This window comes from Gavia stellata, chromosome 1, assembly GCF_030936135.1.
Source record: "Gavia stellata isolate bGavSte3 chromosome 1, bGavSte3.hap2, whole genome shotgun sequence".
Lineage (NCBI taxonomy): Eukaryota > Metazoa > Chordata > Aves > Gaviiformes > Gaviidae > Gavia > Gavia stellata.
Window position 1 is genome coordinate 71,624,037 of NC_082594.1, and position 23,714 is coordinate 71,647,750.

At 45.4% G+C, this 23,714-nt stretch overlaps 1 protein-coding gene across 1 annotated transcript; it reads right to left on the minus strand.

Moving 5' to 3' along the window:
* Nucleotides 1-14,618: 14,618 nt before the first annotated feature.
* PDCL3 (phosducin like 3) lies at nt 14,619-21,628 on the minus strand. The gene is made up of 6 exons (XM_059822878.1): nt 21,572-21,628; nt 20,031-20,160; nt 19,259-19,349; nt 18,445-18,588; nt 17,373-17,581; nt 14,619-15,091 (listed from the first exon to the last, which is right to left on the minus strand). Exons 1-6 carry the CDS (start codon nt 21,575-21,577, stop codon nt 14,949-14,951), a joined length of 723 nt encoding a protein of 240 aa, XP_059678861.1. The 5' UTR covers nt 21,578-21,628; the 3' UTR covers nt 14,619-14,948.
* Between the last annotated feature and the right edge of the window lie 2,086 nt (nt 21,629-23,714).

The following is a 23,714-nucleotide window of genomic DNA, read 5'->3' on the forward strand; positions in this document are numbered from 1 at the left end:
AGTCCTATGGAATGTGTAAATTCTCCCGCTGCCAGAGTGTAATCCTATTTGGCAGAGCATTACAAGGGCTATACCAAGGGTGATTGAGAGGTCGCAGCAGAGAGGCAGGGAAGGAAGCTTGCCTGTGTGTGTTCAGCTGCAGTGGCCAACTTGGCAATCTTCTTATCGTCTCTTCCCATTTCCATCCTCTTATGTACCCAGCTCGGTGCTCAGCCACCATTTAAAGCAGGTGTAATTCTCCTTCCTGGATTACCCCAATAATACTCTCCCAACCACCTTTGGCAGTGCCAGGACCTCTGAAGAAGACAGGAGGGAAATCTGCCTTCCTCACTTAAACGATCTGGAAGGAGATGAGCTTTCCAGAGAGCAATACTGCTCCCAGTGCCCCTGGGTAAGTCAGTGGCTCAGAGCTGCCAAGTGCAGTTCAGTACTGAAACCTATAAACATCTCCCCTTTACATTGTGTTATTTTTGTGTCACATTCTAATGTTCTAATACTGACATACCTAGTAAGACTTAGGAGGCTTGAAAGGATGGTTTTAAAAGTTTATAAGATGTAGAAAAGCATTAATGAAAACTTTATTCATTTTTTTCAACTTGCCTCTTTACCAGTAACTGAATTTCCAGGTGAATTACTTTCCTCTAAAATGTCATAATAGTCCCTTTAAGTCCCAAGGTCATCTGTTCCTTTCCTTTGCCCAAGAGGAACAGTTGCTTAATTTGGTTTTAAAGACTTCCAGTGGGGTCTGTAACGTGTCTCTTCAGACAATCCTGTCCAGTGCTACATTTTTCTCCCTGTTAGAAAGCTTTTTCATAATGCCTAACTTAAGTCATCTTTGCTGCAATTTGAACCCATTATTTCTTTTGCTTTCCACCAGGAAGAAAAAAATTTTCCTCCTCTCTCAGCAGCAGTCTTTTGCATATTTGAGGAATATTATCATTCTCCCTTCCCCCATCCTTAATCTTCTTTCCTTTAAGCAAAGCAACCCCGATGCAGTCATTCTTCCTGGTAGGTCGTGATTTCCAGCCCTCTGATCCTTCCTGCAGCTCCCTTCTGGATTCACTTCAGCTGGTCCGTATCTCTCCGGGTATGTGGCGCCCAATGCTACACAAAGTATTCCAGCTGAGACTTTATCTCTGCTGACTAGAGCAGACAGATATTTGTTCAAGATGGTGTATGAGTCTTCTGTGCTGCATTTAGTAATTTCCAAAGGTAAAAGAGAATCTGCTCTTCTACAAAGAGCAATAAACGATCCCTTTGATCCTGACCCAAATAGGTTTTCTTACTAAAAAAAACAGGAAAGAGAGAAATTAATAGAATTCAAAACTTATTTTGAATGTGTCTAAGAGAAGAATACATTCTTAATCCTATGTATGGTGCACTAGATATTCCTGCATAAATAGACATTTGCTGAAATGTACTGGCAGAAAAAGTTCAGGACATGAAAATAAGGTTTAGCTGCTAGTGGGGAAAGAGGTCTTGCATTTTCCCAGTGATCTTGGGTAGAGAGCAAGCTTTAGTCTCAGTTTTCATGGCTCCCAAAATCACTGCTCTTTCGGGGAACCTTGGGATATAGCACACAGTACCAAACTAAGCAGCACATCTAAGGTTGTAGTTACTTTTTTTTTTTTTTAAAAGACTAGCTTAGGGTCTAGCTTTTCTTCCCCCTATACTTGTGTGCTTCTAATGATCATCACCGACAATAAGGGTCAACACAGCCAAAGCTCAAACAATGGTATTTAAATATCAATGAGGTTTTACCGGGGACCCTTGGATAGCAGTATAGAAAGGCATTTCAGCTGGGGTGTAATGAGGATGAAGTCCACCCCACTTGCCCAGTGCTCAAGGATCCTCATGTAAAGCCTGCATAACACCAGCCTCCTTTCCCATGGAGGCAATGCTACCACAGTATTGCTGCTGCTCTTCCAGTAGGTCAGCCCCACTCACACAGCAGAGCTGCTGAGCCTTGGGGTGGGTGAGCGGCCCAAGCCCACATCTGCCCCACCATCCCTTTCCCTGCAGCGTGGAGCGCTGGTGCCTGCAGTCAGATGCAGCTTTTCTGCCAGCAGACTCCTGACGTGGTCAGCCCAGAGCCTCATGTGTCCCTCTGCAATGTGTGAATGTCACCTTTTAGCAGAGATTATTAGTAGGCTTTGTCTGACTGACAAGCACTTGTGTTTTGCCTCGAATCTTCGAAGGCAGGCAGGCAAGGGGGCAAAGAGCACTAATAGAATTCTTCAATGTCATTTTAATAGGATCACTGTTTTGTGATAGCTATTTTTTCCCCTCTTTATCTTTCTCTGTCCTCTGCTAGGCTCTGTGTTAATGCCCTCTGGTGATACTGAATTCTTTCCAAGTTTCTCAAAAAAAAAAAAAAAAAAAAAAAAATCCCACCAGCATTAATTATTGTTCCAGGAGGATATCTTCCCTTAAAGATGCAAGGTTTCTCTGAAGCCATCTGTCTGGATTTTCTTCCCTTGGGACAGAGAGAACAGTTAGCAACTCAGTATTTCCAAAAGGAAACTTGCAGCTCTTGTAGATAATACGAATGACCCAGTTGCCCTGGGAAGGGAAGTGCCATCTCTTGTGCGGTGTGTTCCATATGCTATCCATCCACCTTCCTCAGTTAATGAGGCTCAGACTTCTTCATGCTGGTCAAGATAAATATAAAGCTTCCTAGCCCTGAAATCACCATAGTGAGGTTGCCATGGTAAAAAGAAAAAAAAAAGTTCAGTCCCTCACAGATTAGGCTAAAACCTGACACAGAAAGAGACACTAGCATTGCACTGAGACAGAAACATGGCTGTGATGTTCTCCAAATCACCACGATCTAGGTAATGTTTAGATTTTTAAAAATATCCTGTTCTGATCATTTTTCTAAGAAGACACATTGGGATGGGAAACTGGAGCTTTCTAAACATCTAACTCAAGTGTTGATGCTTAGCTGTGACAAAAGCAGAAATCCTGGTCCACACCACTTGTATTAATGCTCCATGACCTGGCCTGCAAAAAAAAAGGATATCATCTCATCCAAAATTTGGATCCCAGCTCCACATTTCAGTTCCACTGTTGATAACCGGGTGGCTTAATTACCTCCCAGAATGATTATGAGGCTGGGTTATTTAAGGTTTGAAAAGCTCTGTGGAGGTTCTAATAACAGAATGTCAGTCACGTTACAGGAATAGAGATGTATGGGGTGCTCTGCCCGCAGGCACAGGCAGTAAGCTTGTATAGGCACCACATGTGCCCAAACCCAGACATTTCCTGGCCCTCAATGCACACCCATGCTGTGCACGTGCCCTTGGAGAGCCCTTCTGCTCCATGTGAAAAGCGTAAATTGTGGATTGTGCGTACTGTAGTTTAGTTTTCTCTCAGCTGCAGAATCCCACCTGGGCAGGACTCTAAGCAAGAGGGCAGACTGCCCAGTCCAGCTCAAGGAACTTCACTTCTTTCTTGGTAAAATATTTTTTTGTTCTGTTCTGAGTGACTATCCACCTTCCAAGCAATAAGCAGTCCACCAAGATACAGGATCCTGAAATCTCACAGAACAGCACTACAGCTTTGCGAAGCACAGCATTAAATCCTAAGACTTGAGAGACCACACATCCTCCTTGAATGTAAGGAGAGATGTCCACCCTGCCACTCTCATTATTAACGGGTATATGGGATGCTCTGTGCTCCAGTAGTTCTAGGCAGGTCCTCTTTGGCCATTTCTCTGTGTGTCCATCCAGACTGCGGCTCTGGTTTGGAAAACGTCCTGATTGATACTGCTTTCCTCATCATCATAGCTGATGCTGAGGTTGAGGGGGTTTTGGCCATAGAAAACTGGGGGTCAACCTGGAGAGTTTCTTTCTCTGTAAACAAAAGTATCAAAGCAATACTGTCATGCACAAATGTGTCTTCAGGAAAAACAGAGGAAGGTGAACCTGTGAAGATGAGCTGGATCACCACCTGTAGCAGGGATTTAAGACAAGAGCTTTATAAGAAGTATCACATAAGGGCTAAGATCCCTCCTAGCCTACTCAATGAGTGACAGACACTGAAAACCTCCTCAGTGGATTACACACCACTATTCATTCAGGTGGGGGATGCGAGACCACATACTGTTTCCTGAGATCTGCCACAACAAGACTGCAGTCTTGCTTACAGCTGGCAGAAGCTTCAGTACGGTTTGGTGGGAGAAACCAGCTTGACTCTCAGTTATTGAGCATCACACAGGGCTGTGCCTAGATGTGCCCTCACCAAGTCTAGAAACTAGTTTTTGCTAGTGGAGATGGCAAATTCTGCTGCTCTCCTGAAGAGCCCTCTCCGGTGCCTTTGCACAGCTAAACCAGGCAGCAGAGCTGCCGCAGGGAGAGGCAGCGGCGGCAGCTGTGTGGCAACATCCTCGCATGTGGCTCAGCTATGAGAGGGCTGACTGCTGCTGCTCTGTAGCAGCGGCTACTGAGGGGTTGGATGTCCGCAGGGACTGCAAAGAGGCTCTCATGCCTCTTCCCAGGCTGGCTGTCTGAGGCGTGGCACCTACCCAGCCAGACTGGTACCTGCAGTGCCAAGCCAGGGACTTTCCTGAGTCTGATCAGAAAATCGAAGATCTGTGAAGGGACTCTCATATATTTGCATAATCAATTTGGATTAATATTTTATCAATATTCTTCTTTCAAACCAATACAGAATCCAATACAGACTTCTTGGGTTTTAAGCTTCTGGGTCTTTTTTAACACCACTGACAGATATTAGCTCTCAGCTGCTTCACTCAGTAAAGTTTTCTCAGTCTAGACATGTCTGCTCCTGGTCGAGGGTGCTCTTTACTCTCTACATCAGCAGAATCCTAATGCTTAACCCTTGTCGTTCACCCAGTAAAAGCCATCTATTTATGTAGGCATTTCTCCAAAAGAGAAGTAGATCATCCTAGAGAGAGACATGGAAATGATCTTACCTCAGACAAGGATGACAATGAGGAACTGGCACACTTCAGTCCTATGAAGACTTTCACATCTCTCACACGCTGGGATGGGACTGCTCTGCCACAGACAGCCTGAGCCCATTCCTCAGCCTTTACTGGATTTGGATCCGAGCTCTTTCTGGAGACTGATTTAGATGTGATGTTTTTGTGGACAAGACAGCTGGAGCCGTAGTGATGGGTGAATCAGAAGCGTGTATGGCCAGCGATTTGTGACCAACATGGTGACAGATGTATCCTTCCTGAAAAACAGTCTTGTGAAGTTAGTGCTATAGACGCTATGTTCATCTGCGGTAATAGACGGGTCAGAATGCAGGAAAAACAAGCTGCTGTCTGGTGCGTTAGCTAAAGCTGTTAGAAACCGGTGGGACAGATTTACACATGTCTGCAGTGAGATGTATTTGAATATACAGCTGGTGTGCATATCTCACTGTATGTATTCACAGAGACTTCAGTCCTGCACACAGCAGAATTGAGCATCTCAAGTGCTGCCATTGATATTTCACTGAAACAAGCAGTATGTCTAAAAGTACACAGGCAGACTGTAGCAAGGAAGGAAAGGTCCTTTTTTGTGGAGAACATTGCCATCTTGTGCACAATTGCATTTACTTTGCGCCTGGCACACTTGCGAGATATGATACTGCAGAAGTTTCTCATCTTCCCCACCTCTCCTGAAAACTCCAACATGCCTGAAGCAGTGTTCCAGCTCTCGAATGGAGAAGTCTTCCTAAATAGGATCAGCTTGTTCCAGTCCTCAAACAGCGAGAACAAGATCTGAACTGCTTTCTGGGCTAGCAAAGGTTTCCTTTTTATCTTGTGAAGCGCTTCATTAAGTATATTTAATGAAAAAAGCCAGCTGCATCACAACGAAATCAATAAAATAGTGGAAAATCAGGGCTAACGAAGTTCTACAAAAGCCTGTTATTCTTTACCAAGTGGAATAGCAGCATTTAGTCACAGACTGTCTACAAGTGCCGGCAGCCATGCAGACGCACAGTAAGTATGGCAAACGCAGAGAACTGCTGTACAGGAAAATCTGGTGTAGAAGGACAAATAGACAAAATTACTACCCTAGTGTAGCAAATGCCCTCACAGTGTTTCATAGGTCACTGCAGATATAAATCGCTGAAACCCTGAAACACCAATACGTGGTCAGTAAACACAAATACGAATTTTACTGGTGAGGAATATGAGGCCCAGCGAAGCCATGGTGTTTATGTAAGGAAAAGTTACCACAGCCATAGAGAGCAGCTGAACCCCTTTCCACACCTCGTCCATGAGCACATCCTCCCTAAACCACAGAGCAATGTATACCATAGCAGCCTGGGAGTCCTCCCGTGGGGGCTTGTGAAAGATCTGGCACCTCATACTTGGTGAAATCTAGACCATTCCCAGGACTTCCACGCTATGCTGCCTTCTTCCATACTTTTTTAACCATCACCTGCAGGTGGGCAGCTCTGCTCCAGGTAAGCTTCTGTCTTGCTGCCAGCAAAGCCGGGGTGTGAGAGCTGGTGGCTCCAAGCACATCCAGGATCTTGGTGGGCCTGAGCACCCTCAGCCAGGATCCTACCTGCACTGACTGCCACACCATCACCAGGGCATGATGCGCTCTGGTTTGTGTATGTTCCCCATTTGATGGGGTAACAGGGTAAAAACCACCAGCACTGACAGGGAACGTGTGACTTCTGTGCCACCGCGCAGAGCTGCCCCACTCCAAGGGGTCCTTTGCACTGCAGGGGAAATTGCTTGGCCTTTTGGGAGCCCTCTGTGGAGTGAAGTTGAGTCTGCAGAAAACTCAATTTCCATCTGCCTGCTTTCTAAGCAAGGTAATCACAGATTAACAGAATATCTCGAGTTGGAAGGCACCCATAAGGATCATTGAGTCCAACTCCCTGCTCCTTACAGGACTACCTAAAACTAAACCATAATATCTGTAACCAGCTTAGTGCCTAGATCTCCAGGGCACTACCTGCATCTCAGAACAAGGTGAATAAGACATAACCCAGGGGATATGGCAGGGCCCGTTTTCTTGCATGACTTCCTAAGGAAATCCCATGTGCTCCCCGCAGACTCAGAGTGACAGCTACAGCTGATGCGGATTTGATGTTAAAGATTTCCCCACCACTGAAGCTTGGAGCAATGGAAGCGTGCCAGCGTTTTAGCCAGGAGGATGTCCACATGCCTGCTGATTATCCTACCACCAGGAGAGGAAGAGGACAGGGGGGTGTGTGTTTTGTAGAGATGCCACCAAAGCTCTTCATCACCATTTTCTCATGAGGAGCACCCTGAGGTTGTAAGGCCTGAAGTATCAGCTACTAGTCAGCAAAAGGTCAAAGAGATGTTTTCTCGCTCTTCCTCCCTTTTCTATATCTGCATTCAAAGTGGGACTGCTACCGATGAGCCAGCGATGGCATTGTTACTGAACTGTTTTTAAAATTGCCCTGATATCTCTTTTATAATAGAACACAAATGCACAGGGCAGCAGCTGAGTTTGAAAATGTCAGTGCACTGCTGTTGAATTGAAAGTACCATTTGACATCTTAATGTAAAGAGAAAGCCCATCTTATCTGCTGGGCTGGATCTGTAACATATGCCACATGACATAATGCCACCAGTGCTTAAAGTGTCTTGTAAAACTGGATATAAACAGCTCCTCTCACCTGAAAGATTCATAGCTTTTCCTGAGCTTATGCTAAAGACAACTTATTAGTATGCAAATAATACAGCAGTGTCTTTTCCTGGCTTGAATTACGCAGGATTTTTTGTACAGATCGATTTTACTTATCTAAAACCTGCCTGATTACTGCTGTCATTAATAGTGGCGCTTACTTTCAGTCTACCCACTAACATTTCTCTATGGATCAAAGCATCCATGTTTATCTGGTTTTTTTCTTCCTGTACACTGAAGTCAGGGATGAAGCTTTCAGGGGTCTGCACCAAAATTCTCCTCTTAGTCTGTGATTTAATGCTGTCATCCACTCTGCTACCCTCAGTGCACAAGTCTCCAGCTACACACATGAAGCCCATCCTTTGAGAAGAACAGTGCTTCTCCCAGTGTATCCCAGCACCAAATATCCCTGAATCTTCCTCATAATGCCAGCTCTCAAGTTTTTATTATCTTCCTCACCTCTACCCTTCTCTAGTGTTGGAGAGACTGCTCATTTAAGCCTCCCATCTGAGCCCCTTTTTACCTACCTGTGCCTGATGCCCTTCATCTTTTCCACTGTCTTGAGGGCTCTCCCCCTCCCTCTCTTCTCAGGGGGAGAAAGAAGTCAAGAAGAAACTTCTTCAAGCACTTCCAAGATCAGCCCTTTAGTCTGGACTTGGTTCACCCTGCAGGATCCGGTACCCATCCCATTCCCCAGCACTATTAAATTTGCTAGCTGGATGTAATCAGAAGGAATGCACCTCAGCTGAAGCTTGGGGACATTACCAGATGGGAAATCCAACTCCTCATTTTGCATATTCTCCTGTTTTTCCTTCATCCTGCCAAACTTTGCATCTTTTCACCACCATCACTTTCTTGCTAAAGAAAATAGTCAATGCCTTGCTGCTGTGGCAGAGATCAATCTGTTGCAAACTGTTTATTGCTGGTCTTCTCCTACCATTGAGGTGGCCCTCCCAAACACACCTCTAATCACCTGAGGCCAGGAACAACTAAACCACAGAAAGTGATAGTCAACTTGAAGGATCCAGGACATCCCTACTTTCAGCTTTACATAACAGAAATCATCTGCATATGGGCAGATAATTAATAAAGTTTCCCAACACCCCCAGACAGTCTGTACTATTTCATGGAAGGATAAACTGCAATTGGGCAAGAAGAAAAGTTCAGTAGCTGGCTCTGCTACCCTCCTTGTAAATGAAAGTATTCCCACAGATATTTAGGGGAGTGGGATCAGGATGACACATGCCATAGCAGGAGTCATTGTCACTTTGGGGGTAGGCAACAGCTGTCTGGAAAAAAATCAAGACTTGCTCTTGCTAGCAAATGCTGTAACTTTTGCCTCCATGAGAAACATCTTTGTGTTTAAGCTATTCAATAAACTGGAAGAAATATGACTTTTTATAGTAGATATATTGAACCAGAGGCTTACAAATATGCATAATTACATTCATCTCATTAATTGCCCATTAACATCTGTTACGTGGACTGTTCTGCCTTAGATTATATAATTCCTTCTGTATTTAACGTTTGAAGTGTTAAATAGAAACAACCTCAGAATTATTTGGTATTTTTCCTGCCATTTTTTATCAAACTTCAATTCCTTCAGTCAGCTCTGTAAATTAAAATTAATCTGGTGAAGTCCTGAAAAATTTGGCATGGTGTCAAGAGATGAAAGTTTTAACATGTTATATGAAAACAAGTCAGATCGTTCATCAATCTCCCACACAAGCCTAGAGAGAGTCTCTCGCTGCTTGGATTTTATTTTTTAATGGTTCTGTCTTCTAAGGGAGGGAATGAAGCCTTTCCCTGCATCAGAAGAGCCATCTGCAAATAGATAGACCTAAGAAGTTCAATACTTTTTATAATTCTGTGAAAAGCTAAATACATCAATAAAATACTTTATGCCTCCTGCAATACTTTGATGACTGAATTAGCTAAATGAGATTGAAATGAGGAGTGATTTATAATGGGCTGTAATAAGAAATGAGTTCAACTGCCTTCCAAACAATTGACAAGGAATATATTAGTTTTAGCAATGTAGTGATTTAAAAGAATGGAGAAGGAAAAGCATTCCCCTTTGATCTCAGTGAGAGCGAAGTTTTTTTGGACATCATCCGATCCCAACAAATACACAGCAAAAGGTTCATACAAAGATGCTTTTTTTACCCCATTCACAAAACAAGAGCTAGTCCAAACTAAGTTACTGAGGTTTGTATTGGAAGTTTCATTTCCCATTGCTACACAGCCTGTGAAATAGGAAACTTCCCTAGATTTCCACCGAATAATGACAAATTATTGTGAACTTAAGTATATAATACAGGAATAAAAAGTACACCTTAACTTTCATGGGAAATCACTGTAGATCAGAGCTATTTTATTCATGAACTCTATAAAGGACAAATATTTGTATTCAGATGTTATGCTAACTTATGGCCTTAATGTCAGGTGTTTATCCTGTACCCTGATCCAGCAGAGCCAGAAGCACACACCCAACTTTATCATTGTGAATCGTTTCATCTAAGTTAAACTACTCCCGACAGTAAGGTCAACCAAATAGCCACCTGAGTGTATTTGGGAAGGGAGGTAATCGGCTAGACCCAAAGAGGAGGCAGGCGAGGCTGAACTGAGCCCTGGGAAAGGGGGATCTGACCAAATCAGGTACGGCACAGAACAGGTATTCAAAGGACACTCCTTCATTTCACCTCCTGCAATCACAGTCCTGCAGACACTTCTGCCTACATGCAGGCTCCTAATCACAGTGGGATTAAGTACCTGGAGAACTAGCAGCCTAACTTGCACCTCCATGGCCTTGCCCTGCTCACACAGCACCCGGCTTGCTCTCTGCATGTGATGTGAATGTAAAACGTTACCCTCCAGGTTTGGCAGGGTTTGGTGAGTGCAGATTGTGAGTGCAAGTGGGTCTGGGTAAAGGAAAATTGTTTGGATTTATTTGGGTCACGGCAGCCTGCCATGAACCTAATGGGGCTGCTAGATAACCTCGGTAAGCAGCAGACTTCAGACCTGTATCATGAAGAAACCCCTTTTTATTACTAGTGATTCACTTTCATTTCACACAAAAAAACTCCAGTGACTGTCCACTAATGGCAAATCACCTGCCCCATCTATGGCCCGGGGTTACTTTTTTCCCCTCCACCTGCTGGCACGGCTGCGGTGTGGGATGAGTCAGGGATGCTTTCACAGTGGTAGACAGAACAGCAACTTGTACAAGTCTCAGCACTGTTTACAGGATCACTGGCTGCCTCTGACTTCTCCCATGATAGCTGACAGAAAGACCCTTCTCACAGCGGTGACAAGTGAGCATTGATCTGACGCTAACTGTTGACAGGCTGCAAAAATATTGATAGCACATTAAGCAACAGTGCCCCAAATCTTTGCCAATGAGAGTTTAAGCTCTCCAATTATTTTCTCCCATTATATTGCCTCATTCTGCTATGTATATTAATTGGCTGTTTTGGTTTGCTATTTAGCAGCCAGCTTCCTTTTAAGCTAAAGCTTGTTCCCCTTAACTGTGTGCTTCCATAGCTTCTGCTCTGCCAAAAGGTTAAACAGATCTCATTATCCATTTCCTGCAGAGACCTAATTTCTACAAAAGGCCTTGAGCAGGGCAACATGATTGGCAAGAAAGAGAATGAGATTACAAGAAGCTGTTCTCACACTTAGCCAAATACCAAGAAGCACAAAGACCATTTGAAATGATGCTCCGCATGGATCTCCGCAACTGGGCAGAACATTAAGCCTCTTCTGGTTTGTGATTATTCTTGCATCTGCCCCTTTCAGCATGGCATCATCAAATGGCATCCCCCAACATGTCAACACATTAAGCAGCTCAGGATAAAAGACAGTAGAAGTCAAACTGTCTCCATTTCTGCTGAATTGTTGTATGTTGCTCAATGCTGCCTATTAAATAGCAAGGCAGCCCCTGCTGTAGTCCTGACAGCAGGGAGCAGGCTAGAAGAGGCAATCTCCCCCTCCCCTACCTAGTCTCCTGGTTAAGTGTCCCAGGCAGGCCTGGTTCACTTCTTGTAGAGGAAAGACGTAACTACTACCTGGGGGTGCCGCATCATTCACAGGCATGGGGTACCTGGCTCACTGCAGCTGAGCTGCTTGGGGCAACCAGATGCCAATACACAGTCCTGGTCCTCTAAAGGAGCTCAGTCCTCTTGGTGGTCCCAGAGCCCCCAAAACCCATTAGACTCCATACAAAAGGGGAAGAGCAGCTGTGGTTTTAAGACCCTGCTGGAAGAAAAGACTGTGATGGAAACAGCCCAAAGTCCCACCTCCCCCTTTTATTTATCCAAGGGTTTAATCACACCACATGCCAAGGGCATCAGCAATCCAGTTCAATTCTGACTTCTGCCTGAGTGTCTCAAGCCTGCACCAAGGCACTGCCTCATTCACCAGGCATGAGCTCTTCTGGTGAGGGGACACCATCCCGTCTAAGATAGCTTACTTTGCAGATTAGGGAACAAGAATCACTGTGCCAGTGTGGATAGGTGCAAGCAGGAAGCTTTTGAGGAAGACTTGTAGAGTTTCTGGAGTAGAGGGCTTGAGTATCCCCCTTCCAGAAGGGGGTTCAAGCCACATACTCTAAGCTGGGAGCCACTAAGGTCCTTGCAAGCTGGTATGGCCTCGTCACAAGATACACTCTGTCTTTCAGCTTTCTCTGTTGATTAGCTCTAGCAGGTCTATTGTTAGTATCCTAGGGATGTCTGTCTGTCTTTGAAACACCAGTTCTCCTGATTGAACAACAAGCTTTGGATCAAGCTCTGGACAAAAGACTCTTCTGTCTGTAGTTATTCTGGCTCAAGGTCTTGCTACCTGTGCTGTCCTGAACAGGATGCAAAGAACAGAGGGCTGCCCTGCAGCCAGTCAAGCACTGGGACAATCTGAGGAGTCTTCATCCCTAGATGTTTCCAAGATCCCGCAGGACAAAGTCCTCAGTAACTCCTTCCAAATGCAGTAGTAATCCTTCTTTGAGCTTATCTCCTGCTGTGGTCCACAAATCATCAATGGTCTAGAAGACACTGAAAGGGCAGCTGCAACGTTATTGCTCCTCTGCCTCCACAGAGGCACTGAAGTTGGAGACAATAAAAGAGGGAATAATAGCAGTAATAAAGTATCCAAAGCATTGCCTACTTTTTAAATCAGATTTCAAATTGAAGTTGTCGCAGCAACGATACAAGATGGATTGCAGATTCCACCTCCCCTTCCTAGAAGGTTTGATAAACTTTAAATTAAAAACAAGTTGAGAAGAGTATGGCAGCTGTGTCTGCATCAGCAATCCAGACAGCTCAACTGCAGCAGATCTAGAGGGACAGGCTGAGGACATGACATCCACTCTACACACATTTCAGAGGGCCTTATTTCAGGTTAGCTTTAGCCTAGCTCTTTGGACTGCCTTTCCCTTTGGGGGCTGCTCCTCTAGATAGTTTCCTCCAAAAGTAACCCAATCCGTGTACTCAGAGGTCACTCCAACGCACAGTTAAATAAGGACAAGCAAAAGATAAGCAAAATATGCAGTGCAGGCTTCTATGGGGAGAAAGAGTTGTCCTCTTCCTAGATTGTAAGAAGTTGTAGGTAAGTACAGAAAAGCATCAGGTCTGATGACACTGGACTATCCAAAACGCTAAGAGAAGTGTGGTGCTACATACAATAATAACATTCAGGATTTACCAGCTTGTATTCTGCTGCGTTTGGCTCACTTGCACAATGTTAATGTTTTAGATATTTTGCCAAAAAACACAAAAGAGAAAGGAAACAAACTTGGTCATAGGAAGTTCCATCTAAACATGAGGAGGAACTTCTTTACTCTGAGGGTGGTAGCGCACTGGAACAAGCTGCCCAGAGAGGTTGTGGAGTCTCCTTCTCTGGAGATATTCAACACTCGCCTGGACGCATCCCTGTATAATCTGCCCCAGCTGAACCTGCTCTGGCAGGGGGGTTGGACTAGATGATCTCCAGAGGTCCCTTCCAACCCCTATCATTCTGTGATTCTCTGTGAAGGAAGACTTAAGTGACACTCAAACCACCATTCAAATCTCAAAGACGAAGCTCTCCATTGGGATCTTACAACTTCACCTGAAGTTTAGGGAACAGTTCTCTGTTGTTCGAACCACACACTGATTTGACTGGGGAGACGGTGTGCAGGAAACATGCTTAGAAGTCACTATGAACTCATACAAAACTAAAAAAAAAATGCTGCTTACCGAGTGCTGCATTCTGTACCACCCACCCACAGAATCCATCAGCAATGTAACAAAATGTCCTTGGGGCAGCCTCTTGGAGCTTGTTAGCCCAAGCATAGACAAATTGAAAGTGTAGGTGGACATTAAATCCAACCCAAAATAAGCAAGCAGCTCCAAGTGTCAGCAGATCTATAATTAAGGTGGTATTTCAGTTCATTCTCTTCTAAGGCCTCAATTATTATTACTGTACCTAGAAGATGGAAGGCTTTAATATAGAAAGATGTCAGGTCTTCTAACATCATTTTCCCCTCCCATTTGGCAATGGCACTACTGTAACACATCAGACTTCTGATTTTGTGGAAGAAGTCAGCAGTTTCACACTCTAGCACCACCATCTTAAATTTTCTTTCCCAATTAGCAGATAAAATGGTACAGGAAGCTCAGCCCTGGTGAAAGGCAAAGCACTGCTGCTAAATGAAAGGGGGTTCTGGACTCAGCAGGTCCCAGGGGATGCTGGCCATCACCAAGGCCTCTCTCAAGATGTCTGGGGTCCCTTGTGCTCGCTCCCCTACCAGCACATCCCTGCAAAGGACCATGTGCCACCTTCAGCAGCACCCACATCACAGGTCACCTCCCTCAGCTCTCCACGCAGTCCAGGCTGTCTGACATCTATCTACACATGATGTGCCAAGAGAACACCCAACTAAGTGCTATAACCAATTGTTTAAGACCAGCTATTTAGATTTGATTTACAAGTTAAGCTTGTCAAAACCTTAAGGCCACTTCACATTTCAGATTTTTTAAAGAAGTCAGCAATTTACTAAGAAAATAATAACAAGAGAGCTCTGTTTCTACTGATGTCTATATTTTAAAACTCTGAGTAAGATTTACTCAGGCTTCATAATATAAAATGTCTTTCAGGATCTTAAGTGAAGCTGCAATAATTTTTTTTCAGGAAAGAAACTTTTTTAGTTTCTAGAAGTTTCTAGACAAATGGCTGTCTTGAAACACTACCCTTCTGGTGCTCAGTGAGATCTTGACGAGTGTCTCCAGTACTCTATGTGGGAACACCGGCTGCAAGTGCACTGTATCAATCTTGATGCTGATGCAGAGATTAGTCATCCTCTGAGTCACTCTCCCCCCTGGCTGGGACACAGGCCCTGATTGAGGACATGAGCTGGTCCTGGATCTGCTTCCTGGGGTTCTCCTCAAGGTCTGTTTTGATGGCGCCTGACTCCGAAATCTTCCACTCCAATTCTGTGCAGAGGAAAATGAGAACCATGAATGTGGGAGAGCAAACTGGGCCTTCTCCAGCTCTGACTCCTTCTGACATATGCCAATTTATTTATTTCAGTACACAGCTCCTTGCACTTCCTCATTTACCTTCAGGGGTAAAGAAGGACCTCAGGTCATCACAATTCCCCACTGCTCTTCCCACCCTTGCTTCCTCAGCTGACATCTCTTATGACCACCATCAAAAACAGGGCCCTACTCTATTCCTCCCGCTCCTCTTCCACCCCCAGGTACCAGCCCCTGCCCTGGCTCCTGCACCCGCTCCAGCTGAGCCTTCCCTTCACAGTCACTAGTGCTGGCACAGCTTTCAGCCCAGGGTGCAGAGCTCAGGGTACTGCTCTGCAGCCCACCGGTGGCATCCTCAGTACCTCCCAGCTCCCTTTACAACCAGGACTGCAAAAGAGGTGATTGATAAAGAGCAGCAGCTTTAGAGGCAACTCTCATGGTGGAAGTGAATCCCACCTCCTTCTAACCACATAAGGGCAGAAGACAGGCTTGCACACCTATCGCTGGTGAAGGAATACTGCTCATACACTACAGCTGTTTCCATCATATACCGAGTTCAGCACAATCAGAAAAGGCAGGGGACAGATTTGCTGAGGGGCAAAAAAATTGTAGCAATTCCATTTACACATCTGAATTATAGATATTTTTCAGGTATGTACTCTGTAAACGTAATTCACCCCTTTCCCACTACACCATGAACTGATTATTAGTTCCTTAGTAAGAGAGACTCCACCACCGGTAGTAGGCCTATTACTATACAGACCCAAATTGGATTGCTTCCCAGAAGTGGTAGAAAGTCAATACACAACACATTCAGTTGAAACCTTTCTCCTAGTTCTGCTGGCAACCCTATCATTAAATCCAATTTCCTTCAGACATTACAGAGTAATGAATACAACGTCACACTTTCTTTAATCTCTAGTGGTAGTGACCTGGGCTTAGGGGAGAAGGCAGGATGAAATAAAAGAAAGTGCAGAATTTCAGTGCCCAGCTTTCTGTGATGACTGAATTAAGCTGGCTCAGTCACCTTTGGACCCCCCCAAAATCAATTATTTATGTGCTAAAAATGAGAGAAAGCTAACTGTAGGTTCTGCTACCACTGCTCACTTCAGTGCATAATTAGGCAAAAGCTGTAGAGTTATCTGTTCTCAAATCAGTGATCTCATTGGTGAGCTTTTCCCCTTCTGACAGTTCAAGGCAGGGGAGTGTTTTCTACACTTGCGCACTTCAGATAGATACCCTTGAAGTCTGACCTTGAAAAAGCTTGAAGGCATCTGGACCAATATGGCTACTCAGAAAGCTGATGAGTATCCTTTTAACTGAAGTAAAATCCACTAGGTTACATCCGAGTTGCATTTGCTTTCCAATGAGAGCCTTTTTCACTGCTGACCTCTGTCTTCAAGCACTGCTGCAGGTTACCATCCCCAACCAACCACCTCTAAACAGCAGCTTTTACTGAAGAGCCACAGTGCTCTGCAACACCTGCATCACCACCCTCATCTCCTGGAGCATGTCATGCTGATGAGGCTGCACAATGCAGCCTGCCTCCAGGCCGCTGAGATGGGCAAGGAGAAATAGGTCTAGGGAAAACCACAACCTCCAGGAAGGGTAACAGCCTCTCCCTGTAGAGCCTGTGTCCCCTGAACCACTGAGGCAGAAGCTTAATGTGCTGCCATCTCCAGGAGATGGCAAGAGGAAAAGGAAGCAGCCCAATTTCAAGCTAGTGGCCCCATTTGGACAAACGGACAGGCTCTCTCTTTAAAGGTTCATGAGGAGTGGACCCTGCATGTCAGGAAGGTACAACAGACAAATATACGCCATCAGCTTGAAAATGAAACAAGAAGCCCTACAATGCAATAGGCAAGCACCAGTTATCAAGTGCACAGGTTGTCATGTAACTGGGGCACAGTCAGTCATTCAGGTACAAGAGCCCCATAGAATGCGTGTGGGTACTATTTATCCTTTAATATATTCAGGAAAATTTGTTTCGCCTGACACAGGGTGCGAATACTTGCACACATATAAGATAAATAGCTACATGTTGGCCCAGTCAACCACTCACTGCTTTTACAAGATAGCCTGAACTGCATGTTGTTGAGCCATAAGGGTGTGCAAAAAAAGAAAGAAAAAATCTAATATTATTTTTAGTACCTCCCTTCTCCTCCTAAATCTCAGTTCTCTCATTCCCAGCAAAGCAGTTTTGCGTTTCCTTTGGAAGGCTGGAGATGCAGACACTCACCATCCCTTGTTAGGTTCATGCCACCAAACACCAAAGGCCCAATGAACTGAGCTTTGATGTCTCCCTCCAGGTAGACGAATATCGTAGGCAGGTTCTTATCGGGGTAGTTGGGAATGCAGGTGGTAGAGATAGCTTTGATGAATTTCACATCTCTGAACTTTCTTGCAAGCCCGCTCATATGTTGATTTATTAAGGCACAGAGTGGAATTCTGTGAATAACAGCAACAGACACATATGAGGAAAAAATAAAAGGCAAATTAGACAGTAATCTGTTCCGGAAGAAAGGTCAGAAATATCAGCTCAAATGAGTAGCATTTATGGAAAGACAAGTGTACCAGAAGCAACTTGTGAATACTTTTGTTGTCCAGTATTTCAGCATTCAAAGGAAATCAGCATCACTGGAGGTTTTTGTGGGTGGTGGGTTTTTTGTTTTAAGATATTGACAATACAACCTTCGCTTCTTCATAAATCAATTTCTCTGTATGATAGATGTGATATTTAGAAATTGCATGAACAAGGGCAAAATAGAAAGAAAAGCAGCTCCTGGAAGAAAGTACGCAAATGACGATGAACACCTGTGAGGTAGAGACAATTAACAAGACCAAGTATTTCTAACCCTTTCCAGAAAATTCTAGCAACTTATCAGACCTATTTGACAAGTTTTTCCATCATGCTGACAGAACCGGAAACCTTGTTCACTCCATTTTTATGCCTCTAGAAACCACCAGGCTAAAGACACCCAGTGATCCTTCTAATGCACAGCCCCTCACAATTTGTCCAGAATAATTTCCAAAGCTTGGATATTTCAGGGGCAGCAGCTACCTCTATGGTAGCTGTATGGTACAAGTCACACTGTGCTGTATAGATGTATAAAAAAAGCCACTTCATGGTAACATTGTTTTAGAGCTAAATTCAGCAGTCTTGACTCAACAGTAATTAAATTACTAATTCAATTTTTTATTTCTTAGAACTCTAGAATCACTTCCTTAATTTCCACAATAACTACACATTTGTCTAGAGTATTTTCACCTATTGACAGTGAAAGGTTTAAAGGTTAAAAACAAATTCTTACCCTTGTTTGTAGAGGTGCAGGACTACCCATATACCTTTTCCAGCTTTCGTAACCTCTTGAACGTAATCTTTTCCCGAAATCTCCAAAACTTCCCCAAATTTATTCTTCATTTGAGCTGCTTTCATTTCTGCTAACCTCTGCTGCCTGAACAGCAAGGAATGGGAAAGAGATCTTGAGAAAAGATGCATTTTTGACAAAACAACACTTAACGGAGCTGGTTGAAACCTAAGACTTCAGAGGCACATTACAAACTTCTTCAAACCCCAGAGCAACAAAAGCAAGTTGACACAGTCAATAGATGGTCTTATATTTGCATCACAAGTTCAAACGGCCAACATGCAAGAAGTACAACTATGTTCCATGATTTTTTTTTCCTCATTTCTGTCCTCAGCAGACATTTCTTCTGCAGATACTACACTACCAAACTAAATGGCAAAACCCACGAGAGATGGTAGAGATAAACAGATAATGGAAAACCAACACTGCAATTATGTAAATCTGCAGCACCTTAATCTCATTCATGCAAAAATTGAGAAATCTTGGAGGTGATTTCCAAAGCTCTCAGAATCCCCAGCCATGCACTCAGCAGGTGCACATTATCTCTGCAAAACTAGGTTGTAGATAAAGAACACTGAATTTAAACCCAGTTATCCTATTAAAGACATTTAGAAACTCTACAAGAGACCAGAAACACAACCCACTTTTTCCATCATCAGGCCTAACAATATCCTTCCTTTTTTCAACAATATTAACAGCATATAAAAGAAAAAACCTCCAATTTTCATTAAAGCCAAATTCTGCATGCTGCTCTGACCTGTACATTTCAATAGCTTTCTCATCTTCCTCATTAAATTCATCTTCATTCTCTTCTAGCTCTTCCAGAGTCATGTCCTCATAAGTTTTCACTAGAATGGAAGAAACATCAAATCAGCAAAAAACTAGTTCCAGGATTAACTTATCAGCTTTTATCAGTCCAACAGAATTTATTTACTTTAAGGACAGATTAACTATGGGAAACATGGCTTTTTTGAAGTATTATTGTTACAGGATTTTTAAAAAATATTACGCACTTTAGACATATAGATGGAAAGACAATGATGTAAAGGACCCTGAGCTGAAAGATACCTAGACTAGCACACGAGTACCCGCACTAGCTTTCAAGTTTGGTGGCTGCAACAAAGACATACCTAACACACACAACACAGCAGAGATGCCTGAACAACAGAGGAAGCATACAACAGGTAATGTCATGAGATACTTTTACTTGCACATTCACATGGCAGACTCCCTTCGCACTGTTCTTATTTCAGTTTTCAAACATTTACTTCTACAAAAATACAGAGCTGACATCAAGAACAAAACTTTCCTGTGCTGGAAGAATCCACGTGTTCAGGAATGTATTTGTTTGATACTGTTAACAGATAATCACCCTATACAAGAAACAACTTTGGTATCCCTGACAGGCTAGGAAAAGGACATTTAAGGCATAGAAACATTACTGCCGGCCATTTCTTTGTACAAGCTTCCCCCAGGAGCCATTCCAAGACTTGTCCTGCCACTACTGCCCGAGTTGGCTGGTCACTCACCGAGAGACCTCTGAAGGATGGCAAGCTGCTCCTCTTCCTTTGCGCGCTCCCGTTCCTCCAGGTTTTCCTTTGGAGGAAGGATACCTTTCTTGCGCAGGATGTCATTCCACTCCGTGTCTTTATTTGGGTCCTAGAACAGAGCAAGAAATGGATGATGTGCATTCAAGGTGAACTTTACCACTTCCAGAACTTAACACAGGCAAGTTTTTCGAGAGACACAGCACATTGCTAAACTGGTAAGTGTCTGGACGGCACCAGAAAGTCACAGTGTGCATCCTCCTGATACTGAGGCTTCTTTGCAGCCCCAGACTAGTAACCTGAAGAGTGACTTTACTTTATTCCATCCCACTCACAGCACATACAGGAGGTTTTGGTGGGGTACAAAAGTTTGAAGCATTGTAACCATCATTGCAGCTCTCACAAGGTGAAAGGGGAGGAAATAGCTGGGTGACAGGGAAGCACGCTGGCCACAGCACTCACGTACAGAGCCTCAGCGGAACAACAGGCCACCAAATCATGGCATCGGGAAGCGCTGGTGTAAAGACACATAGACACCAGCCTTGCAGACCTAACTCCGGATGTATGGGAAGTCTCCTTGGTAGATTCAAGTCAGTGTAACTACACAAGTGCTTAGAGAGAAGCAAGCACAGTCTCTGCCAGACAAGCCCATTGCTAGGGAATCAGATCTAAATCTATGCCTCGACTGTTCCTGAAAATTAAGAGGAGACTCTGCTGTGAAATAGCCGCAATAATCCTGCAAAACAAGGCCAACAGGCTTCCATGTATTGTTGAAAAGCTCATTCAGATAGCCATTTTATTTTTTTAAATAGATGAAAATTCAGTGATAAGCACTCACAGGCTGATTTTAGTTCCTTACTGTCTTGACCTAAGTTCACTTTGAAAACTGAATACAACTCCTACGGCTTTGCTCTGGCTTGTATCAATATAGCTTACACTAGGTCTGTTCAAGACCGTATCTCCTCTCTAGACCAAAACACAGTACTTCTGGACTACGGGGGGTATGTGTGTGGGGCGGGGGGAAATAAGGAAAGAAAACAAAGTAGCACAGCAAATAGCACACCAGATTACTTTTTCTTTTTTTTGGTCTCTGACTGTGGTAATTTTTCCCTCGACACCGCATTTCACAGCATCTACTGTCGTTTATCAACATACTGATGAAGTGCCTATACCACCCACCCGCCCATCTGCTTACTACAGTAGCGAAATAAATCCCGTACTTGGAAAAGGAAAAAAAAAAAACAGCAAACCACCACAAAAGCAAGCCACGGAGCTTCATAACAGGGCCGCCACACGACAGACACCTCTGCCCCCAGAAAGGGGGACGAAACCGGGCTCGCCCCCCGCCCCACGGCTGCCCCGGGGCGCTCCGCCGCTGAGGGCGGCCCACGGCTGCCGGCGGGGCCCGAGGCCGCCCGCCCCGCCCCGGCATGGTGCCCGACCCCACCTCTTCGCCCGGGCGGGCTCTCCCCAAAGCACCGGCCGCACGCGGGCCGGGTGCGCAGGGCCCCCCGGCTGCTCACCTGCATCCTGCCGGCGGGGCTGGGGCCCGGTCAGCGGTAGCGGGCCTGGGCAGGGCCGGTCCCGGCGTGCGCGGCGCGGCCGGAGGAGGCGGCGCTCCTCGGCGGGGCGGGCGCAGCTCGGCGGCCTCTTCCCGTACCGCCTAATAAGGCTGGTCCCGGCGGCGCGGCGTGTCTGCGGGAGGTGTGGCGGCGGACCTGCGGGCGGACCCCGGGGAGCCCTGAGGGGGAGCGTCCTGTTTGAAAGCCGCGGGGCCGGGGCGCTCCGGCTGGATGAGTTCCCGGGTTTCAGCTGTTGCTGTGGGGTTTTTTCTTCCCTCCTCTTCTCCGTTACCGTCAGCATTTCCCATAGCTGCCGGTTTTTAAAAGGTTCGGGTCCCCCCCCCGCTGCATCTGCACGGGGTCGGCCTCTGCTCCCAACGGGGATCCCGCTTCATTTCCCGGGCAGGGAGCCCCAGCGTGCACACCGTGAGGAGCAGCGTGACTGAGAAACTCTCCTTCCCCACCTGTCCGGCCTCCCGCTGCCAGCGGCCTCGCTGCTCCCTGGGCCTCTTCGGCAGGCAGAAGCGTGTGGGTGCCTCACGGAGCAGCCCGGGGCTGACGGGCGCCAGTCCCTCCGGCAGCCGCCGTGGGCACCTACTGGTTCCCGGGCCTGCAAGCAGCCGTCCCGGTGCGATACTCCGTGAGTGCTTCCGGAGGGGTTTCGTGCGAAGCCATGAGTCTGCACGACCGCAGCGGGGCTCTGTGTGAGCTGCAGCTCTGCCCAAAGCCCATCTCAGCAGAGCTTTAACCCAAGTACTGTTCATCTGGAGAGATGCCCCTACCCGCTCCTCATACCCCTCAAACTAACGTCAGCTCAGAACCGATGCCGGATGTAAGTCATGGAGGGCAGAGGAACGTCCTGCCCGACTTCCAGGAGGCACAGCCTCGCAGCTGGCACAACCTAAGAAACTTTACCTCATCCCCACGCTATACCCTCACCATCGGAGCTCAGCCAGGTTTGCAGTGTAGCTCTGTTCTTGCCTTACCGTTTTTCATTGTTTCAGCAGCACAGCAAGGGATACAAAATCATGTCCTCTAAAAGTGGCCTGCTAAACGCACCCTGACAAGAGTTTCACAGTGGAGACCAAAACAGGGAATTTGATACCAGATGGAAAAACATGTAACGTATTCTGAAACATGTTTCAGAAGTTAAAAAGAAACAGTGAGCATCTTCCAGCACTCCTTTCTCACCTGTGAAGCAATCAGGCAGGAAGAGAAAGTACGTTTTCTGTGGGTCAGCCCTGCTAAAATGAGTTCACGCACACCCTTGCAGTGTGGCGGCAGAGCTGTGAGCCCATCTCCTCTGCCCAGCCCCGGGTGGCTTGTCCCTGTTGGATGGTGTGGCTCTGTAGGGCACGCAGGGGACGCAGCGTGGCCATGAGATGTGGGATCCCAAACAGGCAGTGTGCTGAGCTGGGCATGGCCTCGGCTCCTCACGCTTGCCAGCCAGCGTCCTGGAGATACCGTAAACCTGCACACACCGTCATAGAAACACCCCAAATAAATTGTCAGCCCTAGGGAGCACTTCCCTGGGAGCATCCAAATACTGTTGGTGAGTTTTGGGCCTCTCCTCTGCCTCAGTTTTTCTCTGTAACTCTTCCCTTTCCACTTCATTGAGCCTCTTTTTATCTATTTCCATTTCATACCCTGCTTTATTTCTCCACTGGCTTCTCTCCTTATTTTTCTTTCCCTGTTCTGTTAAAAAAATAAAATAAAATAAAATAATCAAACCTATACTATCTATTCTTATCAGACATCATTATTAGTACTTCAGATATTGTTAGGATCCAGTCACAGCCAATTAGCATTCCAAGAAATTTGTGTCTAGATAGTTACTTTTTTTTTTTTTTGGAGTCTGTATTAAAGCATCACACAGCAAACACTGAGGAGTGGGTCAAGTGTGGTGACTCCAATCCATTTGGGATCAGCACCCCGCTCCCTAAAAATGGGCATCTCTACCCTCTCAAAGAATTGAGGAGACCTTGTGCTTCCTTCTCAGAAGACATGCAGCAGAGGATAAGGGGAACAGGCCTGCTCCCACCTTCCCCTCCTTTTATGCTTTAGCCCGATGGTCAGCATGCTTGCCCAGAAAGGGGGAGCCCAG